The following is a 23,718-nucleotide window of genomic DNA, read 5'->3' on the forward strand; positions in this document are numbered from 1 at the left end:
ATAGTTGTATTTAACCCGTCCGTTTTGGCCTGTTGAAAGTACCTTGTTGATGTTTTTACTATGCCGCCATCTAATTGCGTAACAAATGTAACTTCTGTTGCTGCTCACGGTCAGGGACTATTATTTTCCAGCGGAAGGAAGCCTTTTAATGATTTTACTTCATGAAAGTTGCATTGATACATATTTGTTGGCTTTAATATTTGTATTGTGTGGTAACCATTTTATAAAAGCAATAAGCCTGTGAAGCTGTGAATTTATAACAGCTAAGGGGTTTTAGGGTAACAACGTCCCTTAACTGTTATAAATTCACTGTAAACCATGGCTTCTTGGGGCTTATTGCTTTATTAAATCATATAACCCAAAACACAAAATATCATCGCCATACTCTTTTAATGATTGGATATAATCAAGATGTATGTGTAATCACAGCTTTTAATGGGTCTAATTTACTTGATTTTTTGCTTTTTTTTTTTACCATTTAAATAGACGAAATTATTGATTTATATTCAAAAATATACAGGCAGATGAAAGTAATTTTTTAAAAATGCATCAATCTATTACCTTTAAAAGAAAAAAGCAACAAAATTCAAACATCACGGTTTTTATTGTTTTAAATACAACAAATGTAAACCAGAACCACTTACATACTCTCTACACTCTGTTCAAAACATTTTAGAAGCGTCATTCAGAGACAAAAAGAGCAACAAGAAAATGCATTTTTGGTATTCTACAAAGATTCAAGCAACACCCATCAAGTAAACAATATAACTTAGAAAATTGCCCACATGCAAAATAACTGCACTGAGGTCATTATTCCAGTCCTTCATATAGTACCTGTACGATGAGTACAAATTGACGCTTAAGCTGCAACTGATTTGTCCTTCTCCCCAAAACAAATAAGCACGGAAAGGAGGAAAAGATGCAGTAATCCAAATAGTCCGATCAAAACATTGGTTGTATTCAAGTCCAGAACGCCATCAGTGATGTGTTTCCAGCTCCACGATGGTCCACTCGCCCTGTGGAGAGGCAGCATCCTCAGGGGAGAAGCTGGTCACAGTGATGCTGGTAGTAGAGTCCTCCAGTGGAGAAATAAGCTCAGCCCAGCGCTTAAATGTGTCCTTTTCATGATACAAGTAGTCCTGTTCATTCAAGCAGTCTCGAGACAAGGACAGCGTCTGCTTGATAAGGTACTGTGCAAGGTTTAAATCCTCTGGGACTGAGTTTATGATGCCCAGATTTGACTCTTGGTCAGACAGTAGCTGTCGAAGCAGACTCCAGTCTTTCTCTGCAAACTTACTGTCTTCATTGCCCACTTCCTCTTTAACATCCCCTGTCTCTACTCCTTTACCATCCCAATGTGACTCCTCTTGTTGGGGATCATTGCTCCTGTCTGCATCCATGCTTTGTTCGATGGCTTCTCCCAGGTCCATCTCGAAAATGGGGGACAGGGCTTTAGACGACCGCCGGTCATGTGTGCAGGTTTGATCCAATGTGTCACAACCATCAATGTCCCCTAAAAATAATTGACAATACTGCACAATGACCAAGTGTTTTATCCGTATGTGGGCTTTAAAAAAAAAAAAAAGCAGGAATTTTCTTGAAGACATGCGTTGTTTCTAGCTCCACATGATGAACAGAATCACCCCTAGTGCAACTGTGTCCTTCATGATGCAGTTAAGACAAGCTTGAAATACGAATCCTTTTAAAGACTAAATAGATGAAAAAATATATTCTGTCTTAGGCAGTAATCACTTTTTATTGTCATTAATCAAGATTTGATTAAATGACACATGCATTACAATTAAGCAGATGTGCAAATCCAAAGTTTTCCATGGAGCAACTCTTGACTTTCCATGAAGTTTCCATGTTATCCATGGAACAACTTCTGAATTTAGGATAAGGATGGACAGCTGCCATAAAGGTGATGCACAGAGGAAAATCTACACTGAATGTGTCTCTTTTGTTCACAAGTGCTATAACAGTAAAAGGCATGTTTTTGCCAGCCGCTGTATCTCCAGCATAACTTATGTTTTGTTCACACACAAAAGATATGAATTCTCTAGTTCTGATCAAACTGAGCTTTTTTTTTCTCTTAAATATACACACTGAAACGTAAGCAAGCACTAGAGCTTTTCAGTTTGTTTCTTAAGTTTTAACTTAAAGCTACACTGAAAATATGAGGGACATGCTGGCAAAAGAGTGTTTATTGCTTTACTTGGCAAACTCAAGATATGCTTCTTGTAAAGATAAAACTCGAGCAAAACCATTAACAGTGATTAGAATCATGATACAAGTGTGAAAAAAGAGAGACACAAGGAGGACCTTGAAGATATTTTTCTAGAAACATACAGAAAAAAAACTATTAATTCTACAGAAATACATTGGAGAAAAAAAAATGAAATCTATAACGTAAAAATCTAGAGTTGAGAAAATGGTTACCTATACAGAACTACAAATGGTGTGATATATTGTGAATGAAAAATAAAAGAAAAAACAAACACGCAAGGATGGATACAAACATAAATGGGATTTCATAAATTAATAAAATCAATAACAAAGCCTAGTATTAGCATGCAAGATTCCCTGGTTTGGATGACTAAACAGACAGAGTCTTGAAAAGACAACAACACTCAACATCAATACTGAGTATAAAAAAAACATCTAGATCTAACACATTCAAAAAATCATGGCCTCTGTATAAGGTGTGGTCCTTTATGTGCAGTATTAAAAGGAAGCTTAGCTCACTGTATGTTTGTGCATATATATGTATATATTTGAAGGCCAAGTCACATGGTGCTTGTCTTTTGCATAAAGATCTCTTATGGAAAAGTCAATATATAAAGGACTTGGCCTGAGAGGAAGAAGCTTACTGTTCAGTATGGATAATGACAAACAAACAAAAATTACTAGGGATTTGGGTGCCTATATATTAAGTGCACTAGTACAACTGAGATTGCCCAGCCATACCACATAAGAGATGGCCTGACTCAGCATACTACACCACACACATATAGATATTTTACTGTAAAAATTAAGCTTGTAAACTTGTTTGTTGAGTTACTATAGTGCCTAAGAGAAGGCAGTTTAGTTGTGTATATATCTTACTGAAGTATTAGCAAACAATAGACATTTAAAGAAGATGATAAAATGAAGGGAAAAAGAGAGGCAGTAGTGTGCTACTATCTAAATCAATGAAATCAGGATTTACCCCATTGAAAAAGAATTGTCTGAATATTTGAGTTGAATGTGTCAGGATGGGAAACTGAGTGGATTTTTCTGAGACTGCAGTCAGGGGGGATGGGCTCTAACATTATACATTACCTGCTGGAGAGTGTGCAGGTGAGCTCGCATTCAGCTGCGGCTCAGGTAAGTCTAGCCGCAGGTCAGCTTTTCTGCTGTCTATATGTTTGGCCTGGAGATTGCCATACTGTTCTGTCAGCCGGAGGTCCAGGTGACTAGGGCGCTCCTGAGCAGGAACGTCACTGGTGTCTTTGTCTTGCACAGGGGCATCTGATTGATTATATACACAATCCTCCTGTGGAGATCCCCGGACCTCTGTCAGGAATACCGCAGGTTTGGACTCCCTTTCATTTTCTTGGTGGTTAGAGATATGGTTTCCTCTCACTGTGCTTGTGGATTGCTGGGAGCAGCAGTCTATCTGAGAATTTTGAGGTTCACTGTCGAAGACATCACCTGACTGGTGTGTCGGAGTCTGGGCGCTTCCTTCTTCGCATCCAAGCTCCTCACACTCATCCACCGAGAGCAAAACAGAGCGGCGGAAGTTAGAAGCTGACTGGTACTCTGGTTGCTCATTCTCTTGGTCCGCAGGGTCTTCAAATGCAAGGTTGACAATACCTTGGAATTGTGGAGATGGCTCGTTAAGTGGGGGAGCCATTCCTCTTGGTAGCACCTCAACTTCTGATCTTTCATCTTCAGTCTCTTCCTCTTCTTCCTCCTCCTCCTCTTCTTCCTCAGTGGAGAAAAGTTGGTGGTCCTGTACACTCTTCAAGTTTTTTAATGCGGAATCCATTTCACAAGGTTCCTCCTCCACTGGCACTTCATCCTTTCTAATCCACGATCGTGGTCTTTGACGCCCTACTTCTTCTTCACTTGTAGTCTCTGCCTCCCGTCCTCTGAGCCGTACCTCCACACGTAGTCCAGCCCCACTCTCGTACATCTTGAGCTCCTCAGGTGTGCTGGTGTCACTGCTGCTGCGGCCTAGAAAGTCAGGGCAACGCATGGTCCCACACTTTGAAACGCCACGCTCATGAGAGCAACAGTCATCATCCTGTGAGCCTCCAGCATCATAATCCTCCGACCGTGGCTTTATGTCATCAGAAGAAGTAGTGGCACTGCCAGTCTCTGACTCTGGGCTAACTTGGGGATGAAGCCCATTCCACGAGTCCTCTAGGGGTGTCTCAATGCTCCCTAGACTGCAAGGTGTATCAGGAGGGAGATCTGAGTCCTTTGAGGAGTTCATGGAATTGAGGCCCCGGTCTGATCCAGTGGTATGGGGTGGAATGGCATTGTCTGTGGCCAGTTTACTCCCACTCATCTCACTCTGTCCGGAAGTATAAGTATGCATGTCCGGAGTTACTGACTGAGTCTTCACCTCTGTGCCATGTAATTTATTCACTGGATCACTGCTTTTCTCTATATCATGAACCTTAGCGGAAGGTGCTGGTACACCCTTGGGAACCACTTCTGGCTGGTCTAGTGTAGCCGGGCTGACTAGTGAATGCTGCTCCAGGGACATAGGAACTTTGGAACTCTCTAGACAAGATGCAACCACTTCCTTGCTTCTTGTCTTACCTTCGGTAGAAGCTGGATTCTGCTGAGTGACCTTTTTTAAGTGTTTGGGGCTAGATGTTGAATCTTTTACAGCAGTGCCTGGCTTTTTAGAGCCAGCAGGAGTTGAGTTTTTGACTGCCCCTGAGGATTTTAGAGATGATTTTGTTGGTAGTGTTTCTGGAGCCTTCTGTTTAGGTCCTGTTTTGTTTGGGGTAGTAAGTGACTGCTTAGAGGAAGACGTGGAAGCTTTGATGCTCGGCTTTGACTCAGAGATGGCCTTTGTTGTCTTCTTAATAGCTGAAGGTTTGGATATATCTTTCTCTACCTCTTTCCTAGGGGAGGCAGGCTTTTTAGAGCTAAGGGCTGAGCCAGGTCTAGACGAAGCTGTTTAAAAGAGGAAACAGGAAAGACTTAAACTCATTACTGTTAATAAGAGTTTACAATTATATTCATTCTGAAGCCTGACTGTTTCTTACCATGGTTCTCTGAAAGGCATGACACAGTGCTCTTGCTCTTTGGATCTGAGCGGGATGCAGGAATTGCAGGTACTGCACGGCTAGTTGTGGTAGGTTTAGTCTTGCTTGATTTATTAGTGGGGCTGTAGCAACACAATGAAAGACCAAAGATTGACTATCAACTGGAAGAAAGTAGAGATAGTAAAAAAAGTGTGAGGATCACAGGCTGGTTGCATTCATAAAAAAAACTCACCTGCTAGTCTTTTCAGTGTCTGGCTTTTGGGCAGGTTTGGTCAAAGGAGATTTTGTTGTTGCCTTGGCTTGAAGTTTTGACCTGAGACCTACAATGTAAAAGGATTATTCAGTCTTTATAATAACACAACAATTTTTTTTTTTTTAAATAACAATTCCAAGTAAATCATATAAAACATTTGTGTGTATAGCATATTAATCTAATTAAACAGAGCATTATTCATCACAATCCTGTTCTCAACATGGTCTACTCAAGAAAATGTATTAAGCTGTGATATTTGTAGTACCTCGTAGTAAACTGGTATATCCTGCAGCATCTCTGTGCTATCTAAACCTACATTCCTTAAGAACTGTGAGCAAGGTAACAGGCATGTACAATTTTAGAAGTGCTAAGCAGCTTAATGACAAGCTAACTCTGGCATACCCCGCTAAAACCTACTCTGCTGAGCACAGACTCTGACTCAGAGAAGTCAGTACCAGGCAAACACCAGCTAATGAGCAAGGAAAAGTGGAGAGATACCTATATTTTTACCTCTGGATTTCAAGATTCAGAACATTAGTACATTCCTTCTCTCTCTATCCTTCCTTTCCCGTTCTAATTTTCGAACTTTTATTAAAACTCGGAAGCACACATACATACTGTAGCTTTTACTTAAGGGGACAGAAGAGTAAACAATAGGGGGTAATCTCCAATATCAGGGGCTAATCTGAGAACTAAGGATAGCTTCTTGACTTCCATGGACCTAAAGCTCTGTCTTGCTAATTATAGAGCTGTTTTCAGGTCTGATTTTCTGCTCAGACAGTTTTACTAGCTCTGGCTTTGCTGGAAGCCTCCACTCTTCATGGTAAAACAAGGGACTAGCTTCGAGAAGAAGTAGAGTATCATTAAGTGATATGTGTGGTGTGAAGATAGTGATTAATCTAGGTAAATTCACCTGTTGGTGTACTGTGGCCATTGTTGCGTGGACTCCCAGTGCTGTTGTCTGGTGAGGTGCTGCCAGAGTTAGATGGAGTAATCTGAACATTGCTGGCTGATTCCTGAGGCAGATCTTTCCCTGACATTGTGTTCTTCAGCACTTTTCCACCTTTAGCCTGGCCTGTTGAGAGATCAGATCCAGCAGAGGAAGACTTTGGCCTTGCTCCTGGGTTTGGCTTCCTGTCCAGCACCGTCTTCCCTGTAGGTGAACCACGGGCACCTAAAGTGGTGGAATTTTCCCGTGGAGCACCACTAGCAGTGCCATTCAACACTGGTTTAACAGTAGATGTAGTCTTGGTTTTAGCTGGCGTGTGAGTTGGCTTAACTTTATCATTCTTGCTTCTAAGAGAGGTGTTGTTGCTAGATTTTGTTTTCCCAGAAGGAACCATGTGAGCTGTTGGCCCTAGAGCATCAGACTTCATGGTGCCTGATGCTGCAGCTACAGATCTTGCAGGGGAAGCACGTAGACCCTGTGATACCTTAATGGGACGATGAGTAGGGCTATCACATGGAGATGAAGTGCCCGAGAGGCATTTTGTAGGTTTCTGTTGCAGTGAGAGATATGGAGAGAGAATGACTATGATGGCTTTGCACAATATTAATCAGATCAGCAACCCATTTGACTGTAATCTCAGACATATAAGAACAAAGCACTATACCATGATTTTTGGATTAAAGGCTAAAAAGCATATTCTTGCAAGTCAAAGAAAATCATAACTAAAGGACAGCTATTTCCTTAGCCCAAGGTCTTTGTATCCATCTCACTTAGGTCATATATACATATAATTTATTTTTATTGCTCAATAACAAGGTTAAAAAATTAAACAGGTATTCACCTCCTTTTAAAGAACATAATTTTCACAGGTAATCCAACTGCTTTCAGGATCAGTAATTCTACAGCACACATTCCCTGAATCAACCTTAAAGATTGCTGTGACAAAATAGCATTCATCTAACACCCATTTAATGTCAGTTCAGTCAGCTTGTCTTTCAGTAAAAGAAAACCTTACAAAATCAGAACTCACAGCAGAGCCTATGCCTGTAAGTCACATTATTTCAAGTGGTCAATATAAAGTAGATATTGTTTTTTAATGGCTGATGCGGACACATATCTAGAAAGCAGGTTGGCTGAAATAATGCAAATTATTACACAGTACAATTTAAAAGGAAGCAAATAGGATTGTTATAGTTACAGTAAATGATGAAACATTGGCTGATTAATCAACTTGGGCCAATTTATCTCTCTATAGCCAAACATTTCTTAGTGTTACCAAAATATGTAAAAGAATAAAAGATTACCTGAGAGCTGGTGAGCACAGGTTTTTTTCCAAGCTGTCTGCAGTCTCCTTTATCAAGAGCAGCTGAGAGGGTTGGTGGAGGGAGGAAGAAAATAAAAAATAATTTTAGATTACAGACAGCTTCAGTTTAATTAGAACATCCACTCCTGCATAATCAACATTTGCCAAACATGCACACATACTTACACACTTACAATCAGTCACAACCCCAATCAGTAAAAGTGGCAGTTCAGATCTGCAGAGAGCCACTGATTTCCTACACCATCTCAGATAGAGACAGCGCAGATCTAGCCTTTGATCACCTCACAGCTAATCTAAAGCATCCTTAATATCATAATAAAAAAATGAAAGATCTAGGCTTTCTTCCCAGCAATACAACTGAGCTCTGATTTCACTGCTGTCACACCAGAAAACAATTCAAATCATGGATCAAAGATCTCCTGTGAAGGAATGCGGCTTGAGTGTTTGTGTTTGTTGTTGCACAGCGAATGCTTTGCAAAGGAGGCACCACATTTGCATATGTAGGGGAATCTTTAGAAAGCAGAATGTAGTCACGATCTTGACACCTAAAGCAATGCATAATTTATGCACAAGCATATATGTTTCCACTTGAAGAATAGAACAACACAAAACCCATTGTATCTAATTATGGACCCCATTCCCCAGCCCCTCTGGAAATAATGTTTTGAGGTGTTTGGGAGTATTCAGGCCCTCGATGGTCAAAGCATCACAGGAGCATATTAAAAAGATTCGTTCTGATGGCTGTTGATGGACTGACAGGAGCTGGAGGATATCCAGCAGGGTTTCTCTCATCAGCACTGGCTTCCTACTATCCATGCAAAAGAGGGCTCTTCATCACTGCACTGGATCATAAAAAAAAAAAAAAAAAAAACACCCCCCTCCTCCTCCTCCACACAAGCGCATTCTTACTGCTGCCTGGTTCTGAATACGGAGCATCTACAGAAAGCTGTTCATTTCTTATGTTTTTCTCTCTCCTCTAATTTATACTGTACTCTCTTTCTGACATTATTCACATTTACTTTCCATTCCTCTTTCTTTTGCTATTGTTAAATTCTTACCTTTTCTCATTCCTCTCCTTACCTGCAAGTATTTTTTCGCGATATCTGGGGTGTAGAGTGTCCCATCCTTGTGTGTGCCGCACTGCAAAGAAGGACTGAAACAGGAAGGTCCAGAGCCTCGTGCGCAGCAAACACAGCTCACGCCTGAATGGCTACCAGAGGGACAGAATGAGTGAGAGAGGGTGAGCGAGACAGAGAAAAAGAGAGAGAGAGAAGGAGGGAGGGTGCATACAACAGCAGGAGAAGAGGAGCGAATCAGCAGCTGCTTCAAAGGCTGGTTGTCTTGGCAACGATTGCCGTTGCCTCCCTCTACCGTTAACAGGATCCTCTCCGGCTAAATGGATGATGTCACTAGCAGAGGCTTGTGTTCACGCCTTCTGCATCGAATGTTCATTAAAAATAAGAACCTCTGTATTTTTCAGATCCTGCCTCAGCCTTTCCATCCGCAATTCATTTCTCCTCCCTGCTTTCCTCTATAATGGGCATAGAACCAGATTAGACATGGCCACACCCATGACTCTTGGTCTTTCTCAGACTAATCCATTCTGCCATTTCCCCTGGGATGTGAATTAACTCACAAAGAGACAGGAAGTGACAGAAATGGGCAGAGAGAAATAAAGAAAAAGATAAAATGACAGAGAGAGACCATGAGCATGAGAGATGGGGTTGTTTACTATGACCTTTTCTATTTGTAGTGTCACTTTACTGTAATCCGGCCCAGGCCTGGTCACGTACATTATAGTGAGTTTAAATCCCAGGATCAAATGAAGCACTTCGTACAAGTGCCATTAAACACACAAGATGTGCTCAGAAGACCACTGCTGCAGGCATGCTTGATGAAGCACAGGGAATCTATTCATCAAGTATTTTAATAACTACAACAAGGCTTCGGTTAAAATATTAAAATAAACATGAAATCATAATGTACTTTTTAATGCATTACTGCAGGTTATTCCACTTAATGACTGAAATGGCTGTTCTTTTCAGTCAACGTCACAAATCCCTCTTACTTTTACAACAACTTTAATCCAAACATCTAAACACAATTCTAGTATGTAACATGCAATGGACAGAAGTGCCACTATACTTTGAATATCTTGTTTCAATTGGAAGAGAGATTCTAGAAGTAACAGCATACGTACATACTGTAATTCCAGAAGTAAATCCAGAAGTAAACATCTTTGTATATACAAATCCATACAAGATGAATTGTAATTATGTATGTATGTAAAATACTGTCTCAATATCCATGTGTTATTTTGTTAATAAGAATGTATAATAAAAAGAAGAAATCACAATAATCATAGAATGTGTTTTGCCGAGGTGAGAGCCTAAAGTAGTAGTACTGACTGCAAGCTTAAAGTCCGATGGAGAAATATTATAATATAATTATTATTATTATAATATACACTGATGAGCCAAAAAATTATGACCACCTGCCTAATATGCTGTTGGTCCTCCACATGCAGCCAAAACAGCGGCGACCTACTGAGGATTGGACTCTACAAGAACCCTAAAGGTTTCTTGTGGTATCTGGCACCAAGACGTTAGCAGCAGATCCTTCAAGTCCTGTAGGTAGTGAGGTGGAACTGCCTTGTTGGTCTAGCACATTCCACAGATGCTTAACTGAATTGAGATCTGCAGAATTTGGAGGCCAGGGCAATATGTATGTGCTTTCGATGGTGGACAGTGTTCATCATAGGCACTCGAATTGGTCTGCGGCTATGCAGCCCCATACGCAGCAGAGTGCAAAGCACTTTGTGTTGTGACACATTCTTCACATAACCATCACTAAAATTTAGCATGACTTGTGCCACAGTAGACCTTCTGCTGGCTTGGACCAGACCGGATCGCCTTTGTCGCCCTCGTGCATCGATGAGCTTTGGGTGTCCAACACCCTGTCACTGGTTTGTGGTTTGTCTCTCCTCGGAACACTGTTGGTAAATTCTAAGCACTGCTGACCAGGAGCAACCCACAAGCCTTGCTATTTCAGAAATATTCTGACCCAGTCACCTTGCCATAACAATCTGGCCTTTGCCAAAGTCACTCAGATCTTTAGTTCTGCCCATTTCTCCTGCATCCAACACATTGATTATGAGAACAAATTGTGTGGCCCTGTTAAATGAACAATGATATTCTCTTCACCTGTGACTGGTCATAATGTTTTGGCTCATCAGTGTAATTTATTGCTTTTTATAATTAATATAAACATTTTACTATTAAAATAAATATAAATCACACTAAATTAATGTGATAAACTGAAAAATTATTGCATTAATTGAATAAAAGGCTCTGTTAAGATCAGTTTAAATAAATGATTCACTTACTAAATGAGCTGTAATGAAATGCTGGCTTTTAGTGTCCTGTTTTGTTTACCTCTAGTTCCTCCTGATTGACTTGGTCTTCGGTGATAATGTCTAGCTCACTCGGGTCACCACTCAGCCGATTCACAGCAGTAAAGAGGTCACAGCAGTTCTCCACAGTAACACCCTCCCGCACAGCTACGCACACCTTCCTCAGTAGAGTGGGGTCACGTGTGAACTCCTCTCTCTGAAACAGTACACGTCTTACAGTCATAGCTGACAAGACATCTTATATCTTATGTCTAAACATCATCGACTGGTCGTACCCTTCGGAAATCGTGGAAGGCAGCGGTGTGCGTGACCTGGGGCAGGTGTGTGACAATCATCTGCAGACACTCCTCTTGCAGTTCGCTGGCCAGACTCAGCACCTGCTTGGCCCATTTCACCTCCGGCAGGCTGCCAATCAGCTGCTCGCTGCCACACAGCACAGATACCACACTCTGCACCGTCTGAAAATCATAAACACACTGTCTCATCCATAGATCCATCTTCCTATGACACAGTGGCCGCACTGTTAGTGACTGCAAATTTCCTAGTGTAATTCAATATGCTTCAGCAGTGGTTTACATCAAGTCTGGAAGTCAGGAGGGGGAAAACCCAATGTTATACAACTACACTTGGCTGAGTGCAGCTGCTGAAGGTCTGAGTCTGTCTGTGTGTGTGTGTGTGTGTGTGTGTGTGTGTGTGTGTGTGTGTGTGTGTGTGTGTGTGTGTACGTGAGAGAAATTTAGGGGACTGCCAGACTCCAGATGAAGTTAATGAGCTGTTTGTGGCTTTAACACACACACACACGCACACACGCACACACGCACACGCTCGCACACACGCACACGCACGCACACACACGCACAGCCACTCAATCAAGACCTATAATTGCTCTTTAGTCAATGGCCATCCTCAAAACAGAGGCCACAGCTCATCTCATCAATGTCTTATTGTACTATAAGTTGCAGACCAAAGAAGAAAGACAGTGAATTGTCTGTGAGAAATAGTTTTACAGTAGGATTAGGGGATAGAAAATTTTATTAGCTCAATATAAAAACAAAGTCAAAGCTAAATCCCCACCAAAATAGAAAACATATTTTACACACCATGTTTTTGGTGACAGCATTAAGGCAATCTCTCTGTAGTTCTGGAGGGAGGAGGACAAAATTCCTTTCTGACCAGCACTTCACGAAATGCTCAGCTACCCATCTATGGATTGAAACACATATCCATGAGTATACGCGGTTTTCATTCTTGCTTTTAAATCAAAGTACAAATAAGCAATTCAAAAATTATTTCCTATCTATTACTGCTGACATGCAGTTTTGGCCACTAACTTAAAAAAAAAAAATCACTTCACCCAAAAGAAAATTCATAATTTACCCACTTTTGTGTCATTTCAAACATGTAGTTTTTCTTTTTTCTTTTTCTTTTGTGGAACACAAGCAATGTTTTGAAGAATGTTCAGTCTGCTCCTTTCCATTCAACCAAAGTACAGAAGTTATTTATTCTGTCAGGCTGCAATAAGGACAAAATACTAGTAGTAGTGCCAAGGTTATCAGTAAAAAACAACTTTAGTTTCATTATGTTCCTCTGACAAAGCTATTGTATAGCTTTAAAAGACTTGGTATAGAGTGCACAAGTCATATGTACTATTTCCATATTACTTTTATTGTCTTTTTCTCTTTTTTGGAGTTTATCAGCATAATTTTGTGTCAGTATAGAAAAGAGCAGCCCGAATATTCTGATAAATATTCATGCCAATCATACGTGTTGTTTAACAAAATAATTTTTGGATTGAATATCCCAATGATCTAGGTTAGTAACAAGGACAGTAGGTTCAGCTGGTGCTGGACTGGCTCTGAACTGAAAGCAGCAGTGCTGCGCTGGTCTTGTACCATCAGATCACTGATGCTGTACTGAGAGCCTCTCATCCTGATGCGTGACTCTTCACCCTCCTACCCGCAGCCGAGGCAGAGGCAAAACATCAGAGAAACAACACACACGCACACAGTCTCTCTCTTTCTATCTCTGAGGCACTGGAAAAATCCCGACCTACATTCACACGCCTCTCTGAGCTGGTTTACCGCAGTGCACTGAGTTTAAAGCAAAGAGAATTAAATGACAGAGTTGAGTAATTAAGTAATGGTGATGGACGAAATGATTAAAGGTCGAAGATTTCATTTTTTCTGCTATTCATGTTGTCAATCAAAGAATCTATGGACATCTAGTTATTAATTTTTCCATCTATCTGTGTTACCAGTACAAAATTAGAGTAAAATCAAAGAGGAACGATTTTATTAGAGATATTTTTTTCATGGCCACCACAATCTAAAGATGGAAAGATTTTTCTTTCAAATCAATCTTTTTGCACTGCCTAGAGGTTCTTTCACACCAAATGTGAAACGAACAAATTGTTGATGAACAGTCTAATATACCAAGAGTGAAGCCAATACTTGTTGGTACAAAACAGAGTGAGCTGGTTTGCCATCCGACTATCACAAACAGCTCTGCTAGAGAAATATAGGATGCAAGACAAGCAAACGAGCTCAAGACTCTTGCCTAATGTCAGCTATATAAGTCACGGCAATAATATTTACTTTTGTGAAGAAACCCCACAAAAAAGTTCAAATTTTAATGCTTTAAAGTGATTAATTTAATTCACACTTGGTAAAGATGTCCATAAAGTGCTGGGAAAAGTTTTTGTAAAATTAAATTTTTGCTGGTTTTCACAGTTTTTTTTCACACTGTATGTTTTGATGTATTGAGAAAAACAGAAATGATTTTGTGTGAGTAAACAGCACTATATAAATCTGCTTGGTGTCTAGCACATTTTTCTTTTCTTATAAGTTAACTGTATGTGTTAACGACCAAAAAATAAATAAAAATCAATAAATTGTGACTTATTATTAATTATTTAATTATCAACTATTAAAAGTATTTGATGCAAAGGCAAATGTGTAAACGTTAAAGATGTAGTGAACATTTTTTGATGGAGCAAACTTTTGAACATAGGAGAAAAGTATGAATGTTTGCAGAATGGTCTGGTGTTCAAAGACAACAGTAGCTCTATGTCTGTCTATATTCAAGATTATTTGTCTTTTGATATTTAATGGCAGTTGGCAAAATAATCTTCTGTATATTGTTTGACAACAAAATCCACCCACTCACCAAAGATAAAACTTTACTCTTTTGATGCAAATTCTATATATATATATATATTATTTATTTATTTATTTTTGCTGAAAAATTTTGCCAAATATTAACATTTGATGTGAAAAGACCTAAAAAATTGGTTTGTTTTAAATGTTGAGTAAATATCTGCAAAACTGATTGCATCCACATTTGGACAGAAGCATAATCTCAGAAATAGAGAGCATTTTGGAACACGTATTATTTATTGATTTATTTAGTCATTTATTATTTAGTGATTCATTTGCACTGTACAGTATACGCATATGGCAGTAGATGGAGGCAAGAACTCTAATGGGGCAGTACAATCAGAAAAGTCATTTCAAAACCATTATTAAAAGCAGTAGCATCCATAGAAGTGCAGAAAATGCCTCACCTCACACAGGAGCAGTAGAGATCATGCAGGCCAATAGAGTGGGTAATGGCGAGGCACTCCAGTATGGATCTCTGAACTCCATCAACATGCTGCAAAAAATGAGAAAAGGGACTGACTCTTGATATTCACACCTCATCTCACACACTTTAGTGGATCAATAGCCTGGAACCCTAATTTACAGTATATAGTGTAGCTGCCTGAACTTGTGTGTTTAATTCTATTTTATACAACTGAAATCACTCTTACACCATGTCTACACCGGACGCGGCCGTTGTCGCTCGCGTCGCAACAGCTAAAAGCTGTCTACTACTTTGCCCATTGCAAAGCATTTGTCCTTTGTGTCAGTACGTCATAAATAGAATGAGGCATCAGTTTACTGTCGGAGATTTGTCGCTCGTGTTGCGCTGCATCCAGTGTAGACAACATCCCTGATTATAATGGGTTCCATTGTCTTTTCTCGCATTCCGGTGTAGACACGGTATTAATCTGAACAACTACCTGAAAGCTACAAATTGCAAACTTTGGCAAACACAGATTATTTGTTCAGAAATTACTCAAAGCACCTGATTATTAGTAAATAATTGAAAAATATATCTTTAAGGGTTATTTATAATTCATACATAATAAGAGGGAAATTAAAGCCATTGATAATATTTGTAAGATGAAATTGCATGGTCATTAAAGCTCAACAAGATAAAAAAAAAAAAAAACACCCACGAGTGAATCACTGTAAATCACAAAAATGTCAATGTGAAAACCAGAGAAAAACTGCATCTTGACACATGTAGTAAGCAAAAAGTAGAAATATACAATTTGTAAAATAGAATCAAATGCATTAAAGTCTGGACCACTGAATTATGGACCTAATTATCGAATTAGGTGTTAACTGTTTGCGGATGTAAGATTTAAGTGCGAGCAATGTTATTTTATTGAATTATTCTCATTACACTATATATTGCATTTGCATGCATATCCGTGAAATACACAAAAAAAAATTTTTGTTTTGTTTTTTTGTTTTTTGAGATGAGAAAAGAAGTCTGCTACATGCGTTAAAGGTTTAGTGTGTAAATTTTAGCGGCATCTAGTGGTGAGGTTGCGAATTGCAATATAGAGAAGCTACAGTGGCCAACACAGGACAGAGATGTCATCGTCTCAGACAGCAGAGAGTAGCCAGCCAAGTGCGTTTGCTCTGTAGAGCAGTTTGTCCGTTTAGGGCTACTGTAGAAACATGCTGGCGCAAAATGGCGATTTAACACGTAAGGGGACCCGCGGTGTATGTAGATAGAGATGGCTCATTCTAAGGTAATAAAAACATAACGGTTCATTATGTAAGGTCTTTATACACCACTGAAAATAGTATATTGCATTTCTGTCAATAGATCCTCTTAAAATTTACACATTGCACCTTTAATGCTATGCATGTTTATCAGAAATGGCAATAATTCTATTTATTTTATAATTATATTTTTTTAAAAGAATGCATTAAATGCAATAAAACTGAAGAAATTAATACATTTATTAAGCAAGGGCCCAAACTTTAAAAGTGACAGCAAAGACTTTTAAAAGTAGTAAAGACAATTAAAGCAGTAAGTAATTTTAAATAAATGCTACTCTTTTGAAATTTCTATTCATCAAATCAATCCTGACAAAATTGTTTCACAGTTTCCACATAAATATCAAGCAGCACTGTTTAATAATAGGAACATAATAAGAACAATTTCTTGAGAACCAAATCAGCCATTTAAAATGATTTCAGAAATGTGACACTGAAGACAGGAGTAATGGATACTGAAAATACAGCTTTATCATAAAGCTGTATTTTCATAAAATAAATTTTACTGAAATAGGAAACAGTTATTTTAAATTGTATTACTGTTTTTACTGTATTTTTTTTTTTTTATCAAATACAGGCAGACTTGGTGAACTTAAGAGACTTCTTTCAAAAAAATCTTAGCAACCCCAAACTTTTGATCCTTAGTGTATAAATATCATATTTTAATTGATTGACAGTCCTAGTTCAAATCTGTCAAAAGTACTATTGTTTTCTTTATGGGGAAAACTAATTTCTCAGCGTACATTGAATCTTTCCTACACTTAAACAGAGGCTAATTATTTTGAAAGAGGTGGGGGAGTGAATGCATTCCTCTTTTATCTCTGTGTACAGTAGGATGAAATTACTGGCTGAAAGGACACAAACTGGACTGGTCTCAAAGCATTCTTGAAAGGTGGGAGTGAAAATGAAAGACTCGAAGCACAAACAAAACAGCTCTTCACAAACTGCAAGAGGACTGTCAAACACAATGCTTCCTGACTTACTCTGCCTCCCACTACTCCTTTTGAATCAGAGAGTGCATGTTCACGACAATCTACACTTGCTGTGTAAACATGGGGTGAGTCTGCTGCAGTACTTCTACTCTAAGAGAAGTAGAAAAATGGCACAACTACAGCTGAAAAAAAAAAAAAAAAAAAAAAGATGTTACACCCGCATCTGAGGAACTTAAATGAGAGGATTCGTCCTCTGGAGCCACACCAGAGGAATAGGGCCATGTACTTTTGGCTGACAAATTAAATGCTCTACAAAAGCTGAACCAATGCCCAGACTTTACTCGCTCACAAATACAAATCACATAATGTGTCCCTAAAGGGTAATAAACGACAAGATGATAGTACTATTGGCACTATCTGACAACAGACTCACTGCTTAACAGGACTATTTACACTCCTCACCTCAAATAGACTGAATGTGTAAGCCGTGAACCCGCCCTTCTGGTCTTACCTTGGGAAAAAAGCGGCAGTAGTCCCGAGTCAGGACCATCTCGGCCACATCTTTTAGCCCCTCCAGGCCCAGCATGTCTGCTGCTAACACAACCTGACTAAGATCAGAGATGAACACACACACATCTTGACATTTCTGCAAAATCTGACCAAAGCCATTGGATTTTTAACACATTGGATGAGAGGAAATGTCACTACAGAGCATGTTTACCTGACATTTGTTCCTGGTGGGAAGTCTAGCATGGCACCATACATGAAATGAAGCAGAATCTCCATCTCATCTGGACCCAGACTGATTGATACACAAAAAAAAAAAAAAAAAAAAAACTGACATATATTCAGATTATTTTGACATCTTACAAGCTCCACAAGACCATTTTAATTCAAATATCTGGCTAACACTTTACAGGCCCCATTTGTTAACATTACTTAAAGGTACAGTAAGAGAATTCTGTGAAACGCTGTTAAAAATTTAAATCAACACCCAAACAATTTTGTGAATATTTGCTAGATGCCTGTTCTGAAAAAAATATATTGTATTTGCACATCGTCCTGTCTGTGTAAATAAGAAAAAAACAAAAAACAAATTGGATGGGACCGATCTACCGATCACCATAACACTCATAACGAAGGAGGAGAGAGTGAGCAAGTGGGACATTTGTGGAAAGAAAGGCAAGAGCAAAAGCTAGGACCCACGTTAATATTGGATATAGTTTTATAAATGATTGGAAAAGCTTTCCAGCACTGGAGAAATGTTAGAGAACAGACACTGAGGTTGCTTTGTTTCTGCTTGAGACGCCAGTAACACTGGTTTTGCTACATTTCACAGAACCAAGATATGCTGTTGTTGAATCACAGCTGATTCATTTATACTCGCTTGACAGCTCTTAGGCCCTGTTTACACTAGTGCGTTTTCATTTTAACGCAGCATTTTTAAATGAAAACAATCCTCGTCCATACTGGCGTTTCCACTGCGTCTCAGCTGCAGTATTATAAAATGCAGAGTTTAACTGCACAACACAGGACAACAAAGTCAGCAAAGCTTGCAGTTCCGTCTCCATGTTATTGTTTACACGGTCGTCGAGGCTGGTCTGTTACAGAGCCATTGAGAGAGACGGCTCTGGTCTGTTAATGCCGTGTTCCGGTAGCATAATGTGGGCAGCCACGCCTTTGTTTTTTAAAAGTCTCCATTTTGGTCTGTTTACACTGTTTTCAAACTATAACAGGGTCTACAGCGTTTCCAAAAGTGTCCATTTTCAGGGGGCGAAAACTCCGGATTAGTGTAGACACCAGGCATAACCGTAGCAAAAGTTATGCGTTTTAAAAAGAAAACACACTAGTGTAAACAGGGCTTTAGTCGTTGCCTGTGTTGCATACCGTGTTCATTTTTGGGTGGTGGCTGAAGGAAGGGGTTTGTGTCTTTTGAGTAGGGGTGTGTTTGTTTGGGTGGGTGTCGATTTTCAAATATCAACAGTGTTTCTAAGAAATCACTTACTGAACTTTAATGCATTTACATTATGTTAACATTACTTAATGCTAACATTTTTTTATAGTATTCATCTAACAAAGTTTAACAAAAAATGTGATGTGAAATTTAACATTATCTAAGATTAATAAATGCTGCAAAAGTACTTATGTTAACTAATATAGTTTTTTTTTTTTTTTTTTTTTAATTATAAAAAATTATTATTATTATAAAGTGTTACCAATATGTGTTTTTGAAAATTTGCTGTTAAAGAACCCATGAAATTATTTGCAGAACACAATTTTCAGTTCTGTGTTGAAATCATTTCTATTATAAAACAAAGTTGGGGTGGACATATTTAGTTTATGTAACAGCCTGGCAAAACCAAGACACTTTAGATTCAATCATTGGCACCACCTACATCTTCACCTACACTTGTAGAACAGCCAGAATCAGAGTTCAAACTATCAGAAAAAGATCCAAAGATGTAGATCTTCTGATGAAGAAGGCAATAGTGAACTATCAAAATTAATAAAATAAAAAAGCCCTTACATTTCCATAAATTGTGTCACAGAGCTCAGAAAAATCAGCATCAAGTATTTTATTCTTCTCAATATTGTGTTTTGACCATATACAGTAAAAGCTAAATGTGGTTTTAGGATAAATCAGCTCTGATTTCACACATGGACTAAAATCCACAAAAGTCTAATTTTGATACACATCATGGATTGAACTGCCTGACATGAAACACTACACACAGTATCCTGGTTTTCCCAGACACAGACTGAGCAATGAATAATTGATTGTTGGTAGGCTGGAATATTCTCCTCAGGTAGAAGGTCTGACTGAGAACTCACGCTGAACTCTGCGACATGTCAGATCACACACATGACCTATTAACTTAACACAGAGAGTCTGGATTTTTAAAGGACATGGACTGCAAGCACAAGGGCCACAGGTTCAATCCAAAACATTATCAAAAGTGACAATATACTGTACTGTACGAACTACAGATCTTCTAAAACCAAAGCCCTTTGTCATCTTAAATGCAGGATGTTCAAGGCTCTCTCTACAGTAACACATCTCTTTTCATACCAACACAACTTAGAATAACTAAAATGTGAATATAAAATGTTATGCAATGTTGTAAAATGTATAAATTTGAATAGTAAGAGGAACTGGTTAAAGAGGAAACAGCAAGAGCTACAAAGAGTTTAATATAATGACTGGCTTGCTGTACATTATCCTTTACATATACCTTACCTTCGAATAATGACAAAAACTAAACATGACAGAATATTTGATACTTGTATTTGTACTATGTGTGAAAGACCTTTAGAGGCTAGATGATGAGTTGCAGTGATTTGTCCCATTTTGATGATTATACTGCAAAACCTACCCCTGCAGAGTGATACACTGACGCAAACTCTCCATCCAACTGCCACACAACATTGCTCGGAAATACTGCGAGCGCGCGCACAGAATGGCCCTGTGGGAAAGGAGAAACACACACACAGACAACGTCAGCTTCCTCTATCACTCACACACGCTTCATACCACATTACCCAGGCTTGATATTTGTAAAGCAGCCCCAGGAAAAATGTGTGTGCATGCTTGTTTGTATTTGTGTGAGTTATTCACTGACTGATATGTTTGGGCATATAGAAAGAAAAAAAAAAAAATCAAGAATATAAAGAAGACATCATGAAATGGTGGAAGGGAGATGTAATGGTTTCTTGAAGTAATATTTTAGAAGATGGAGATGACTGTGGCTCTTAGGTCAAAACCTAGTGAGCTGATTACCTTCACAGACACATCCAGACGGCTGTCATGTTCCAAGATCTTAGAAAAGTACTCTTTGTAATGACAATTGTCTTCTGTAGAGCCGCTTTATAGCTGAATCAAATTTGTTTCATAATTGATGAACTCTGCAAAACCGACACTGTTATTGAACTGAATTAAATCAACACTGAACTGACTTAATTACACTATTGAATCTGTAAAGCTGCTTATAGCTGAATTAAGCTTGTTGCATAATTTAATGTACTTTGCACTGTTATTGAACTAAATTGAATAAATCAACACTGAACAAAATTGAGCTGAATATTGACACTATTGTCTCTTCAGATCTGCTTTACAGTTAAAATTGTATTTTGTTTCATAATTAAAGAACTTTGCAACATTAATACTGTTATTTTCTTGTTTATTACTGTGAAGCTGCTTTGAAAATCTGTATTGTATAAAGCACTATATAAATAAATCTGACTTGACTTATGTGGATTTTGAGTTTGAAAAACTTACTGTATATCATTTTATTGTCATTATTAAACAGTTTTTAAATATGTTTCTATCATGACACCTCTCTAGCATGGTATGCTGTGCTATATATGACAATATTAATGTATATGGTCTTGGCAGATCTGCTGGTATGCTGCTTCTGATGCTGCAGAGCAATATGGAGACTTGCTACTGCCAATACATACACAGACAAGCTGCTGTGAGCATGTAACACACATTGATAGCATGCATGAGATTACCAATAGCAGATCTATACATGTGGACCTGGGGGAGGTGGAGGATCTCTGATAGCATGCTGCCAGACTTGATTACAGCAAAAACTGAACCAAATGTTTAAATGAAGATTAACAAGCTCAGTGGATGCAGATGCAACCAATCAGCCTGTGCCATGTAGTTAATGATGTGCTAGCAGAATCATTATGGAACTATCATCCTGTGCCATCTAGAGTTTCATTACAGAACTAGATATTTAAAAATTAAAAAAAAAATAAAAATAAAAATGGGCTTAATATATCTACTTAAGATTGCTTTCATACCAAGAATTTCATTATTTTAATTAAACATTTTTCTTCATTATGACATCAAAATAATACAAATAGCATTAAAGTATTAGTTCACTTTAAAATGAAAATTACCCCAAGCTTTAAACACCCTCAAGCCATCCTAGGTGTATATGACTTTCTTCTTTCTGATGAACACAACTGGAGTTATATTAATGAATATCCTGATGCATCTAAGCTTTATAATGGCAGTGAACGGGTATGAAGCTGAAGAAAGTGAATCCATCCATCATAAACGTGTACTCCACACGGCTCTGGGGGGGTTAATAAAGGCCTTCTGAAGCGAAGCGATGCGTTTGTGTAAGAAAAATATCCATATTTAACGAGTTATAAAGTAAAATATCTAGCTTCCACCAGACCGCCTTCCGTATTCAACTTAAAGGTGCTCTATGTAAGTTTTTGACTGTACTAAAGCATAAAAATACCATAATATGTTTGCAGATATTTATTAAACGTTCAGTTCACATATTCGTTTCTCTGAAAACCATTGCTACAGCTCGTTATTTTACTTTGAAATTTGCGTTCCGTGTCGGAATTTCTGTTTTTGTTTCGGTCTGTGCAAGACCGCACGTTGCCAATTTACCCAATAGTATTTTGCCACCCCGGGTTGCCAGTCGGCGGAAAACACATGCCGCGAATTGCAGCAATGGAAGCCAGCGAACAAACTGGGTCAGAGATCGCAGATTCTACCCGACCTAAAAAGCCTCAGCATCTATCTAAAAATCTCTATGAACGGGAGCATATTAAAACGCGATATCAACTCATCATAAATCAATAAATCAACTAATTATCTTACAGTGTGCAAGTCTTCTCGCCTTCCAATGTCAATTGAGCTCGCTCCTGTTGCGTGTCTTCAAACTGGCATCCCGCGAGAGCGTCAAGTCTGAGGAGGAGGGGGCGGGGCAAACAATATTTTGAATTTGGACTGCAGTACCCATTTCAACCACTAGCTGTCATTCTTACATAGAGCACCTTTAACTTAATTTTCCATAAGTTGAAAATGGAAAGTGTACGTAGCATAAGCATTTTGAACTGCGAGAGGTGTTACACTTTCTTCATAAGTTGAATACGGAAGGCGGTCTGGCGGAAGCTACTTTATAACTTTTTAAATATGGATATTTTTCTTCTACAAATGCATCGCTTAGCTTCAGGAAGTCTTTATTAGCCCCCTGGAGCCGTGTGGAGTACGTTTATAATGGATAGATGCACTTTCTTGAGCTTCAAACTCGTTGGTCCCGTTCACTGCCATTATAAAGCCTGGATGCGTCAGTATATTTATTAATATAACTCAGATTGTGTTCATCAGAAAGAAGAAAGTCATATACACCTAGGATGGCTTGAGGGTGAGTAAAGCTATATAAATATATATATATATATATATAGATAGACATTTTTACTTAAATATGATTAGTTATATATATATATATATATTACATTAATCAATTTTAATTCAGAAATGAAAAAATGTTATACATTTAAGAGTTGCATTCATGTCATGTTAATTATAAATGCATTTTAATGTACTTTTAAATTGAGAGAACCAGACAAAAAAAAAAAAAAAAAAAAAACTGTTAATAGCATAAAAGCATAAAAATAGCCTAAAGGCTTGACAAAAAACTGTTCTAATCTAACCGTTTATGAGGCAACAGTCTTGTGCTATCAAACTACATTTTTCATTATTCTCTGAAGCGGGTCAAGAATGATAAAACACATATTACACACTTAATGCACATGCTTTGCTCTTCATTTGTTGCACCAAATCCTAATTACGATTTCTAAAGCCACAAGTCAAAACTTCCCTTAAGGCAGCATTAGACACAGCTGGTGATACTTCATATGATCTACAGTCTACA

General features: G+C 38.4%; 1 protein-coding gene across 5 annotated transcripts in view; it reads right to left on the reverse strand.

Moving 5' to 3' along the window:
* Window positions 1-585: 585 nt before the first annotated feature.
* Window positions 586-23,718, reverse strand: part of btbd8 (BTB domain containing 8) — a 33,930-nt gene continuing 10,797 nt past the window's right edge. Inside the window, exons 6-19 of one of the 5 annotated variants that reach the window (XM_051897214.1) lie at window positions 20,407-20,496; window positions 17,754-17,834; window positions 17,544-17,640; window positions 14,768-14,856; window positions 12,306-12,408; window positions 11,481-11,663; window positions 11,228-11,401; window positions 8,874-9,003; window positions 7,774-7,835; window positions 6,434-7,019; window positions 5,500-5,587; window positions 5,268-5,389; window positions 3,322-5,175; window positions 586-1,513 (exon numbers count right to left, since the gene is read on the reverse strand). In XM_051897214.1, the coding sequence (XP_051753174.1) occupies window positions 978-1,513; window positions 3,322-5,175; window positions 5,268-5,389; window positions 5,500-5,587; window positions 6,434-7,019; window positions 7,774-7,835; window positions 8,874-9,003; window positions 11,228-11,401; window positions 11,481-11,663; window positions 12,306-12,408; window positions 14,768-14,856; window positions 17,544-17,640; window positions 17,754-17,834; window positions 20,407-20,496 (4,195 nt within the window). In that variant the 3' untranslated portion in view covers window positions 586-977. Of the gene's footprint in view, window positions 1,514-1,613; window positions 5,176-5,267; window positions 5,390-5,499; window positions 5,588-6,433; window positions 7,020-7,773; window positions 7,836-8,873; window positions 9,004-9,083; window positions 9,325-11,227; window positions 11,402-11,480; window positions 11,664-12,305; window positions 12,409-14,767; window positions 14,857-17,543; window positions 17,641-17,753; window positions 17,835-20,406; window positions 21,961-23,718 lie in introns of those variants that run through there. The other 4 variants (XM_051897217.1, XM_051897215.1, XM_051897219.1 and 1 more) reach the window with 4 other exon arrangements.

The sequence above is a fragment of the Ctenopharyngodon idella genome, chromosome 6 (genome assembly GCF_019924925.1).
Source record: "Ctenopharyngodon idella isolate HZGC_01 chromosome 6, HZGC01, whole genome shotgun sequence".
NCBI classification, from domain to species: domain Eukaryota; kingdom Metazoa; phylum Chordata; class Actinopteri; order Cypriniformes; family Xenocyprididae; genus Ctenopharyngodon; species Ctenopharyngodon idella.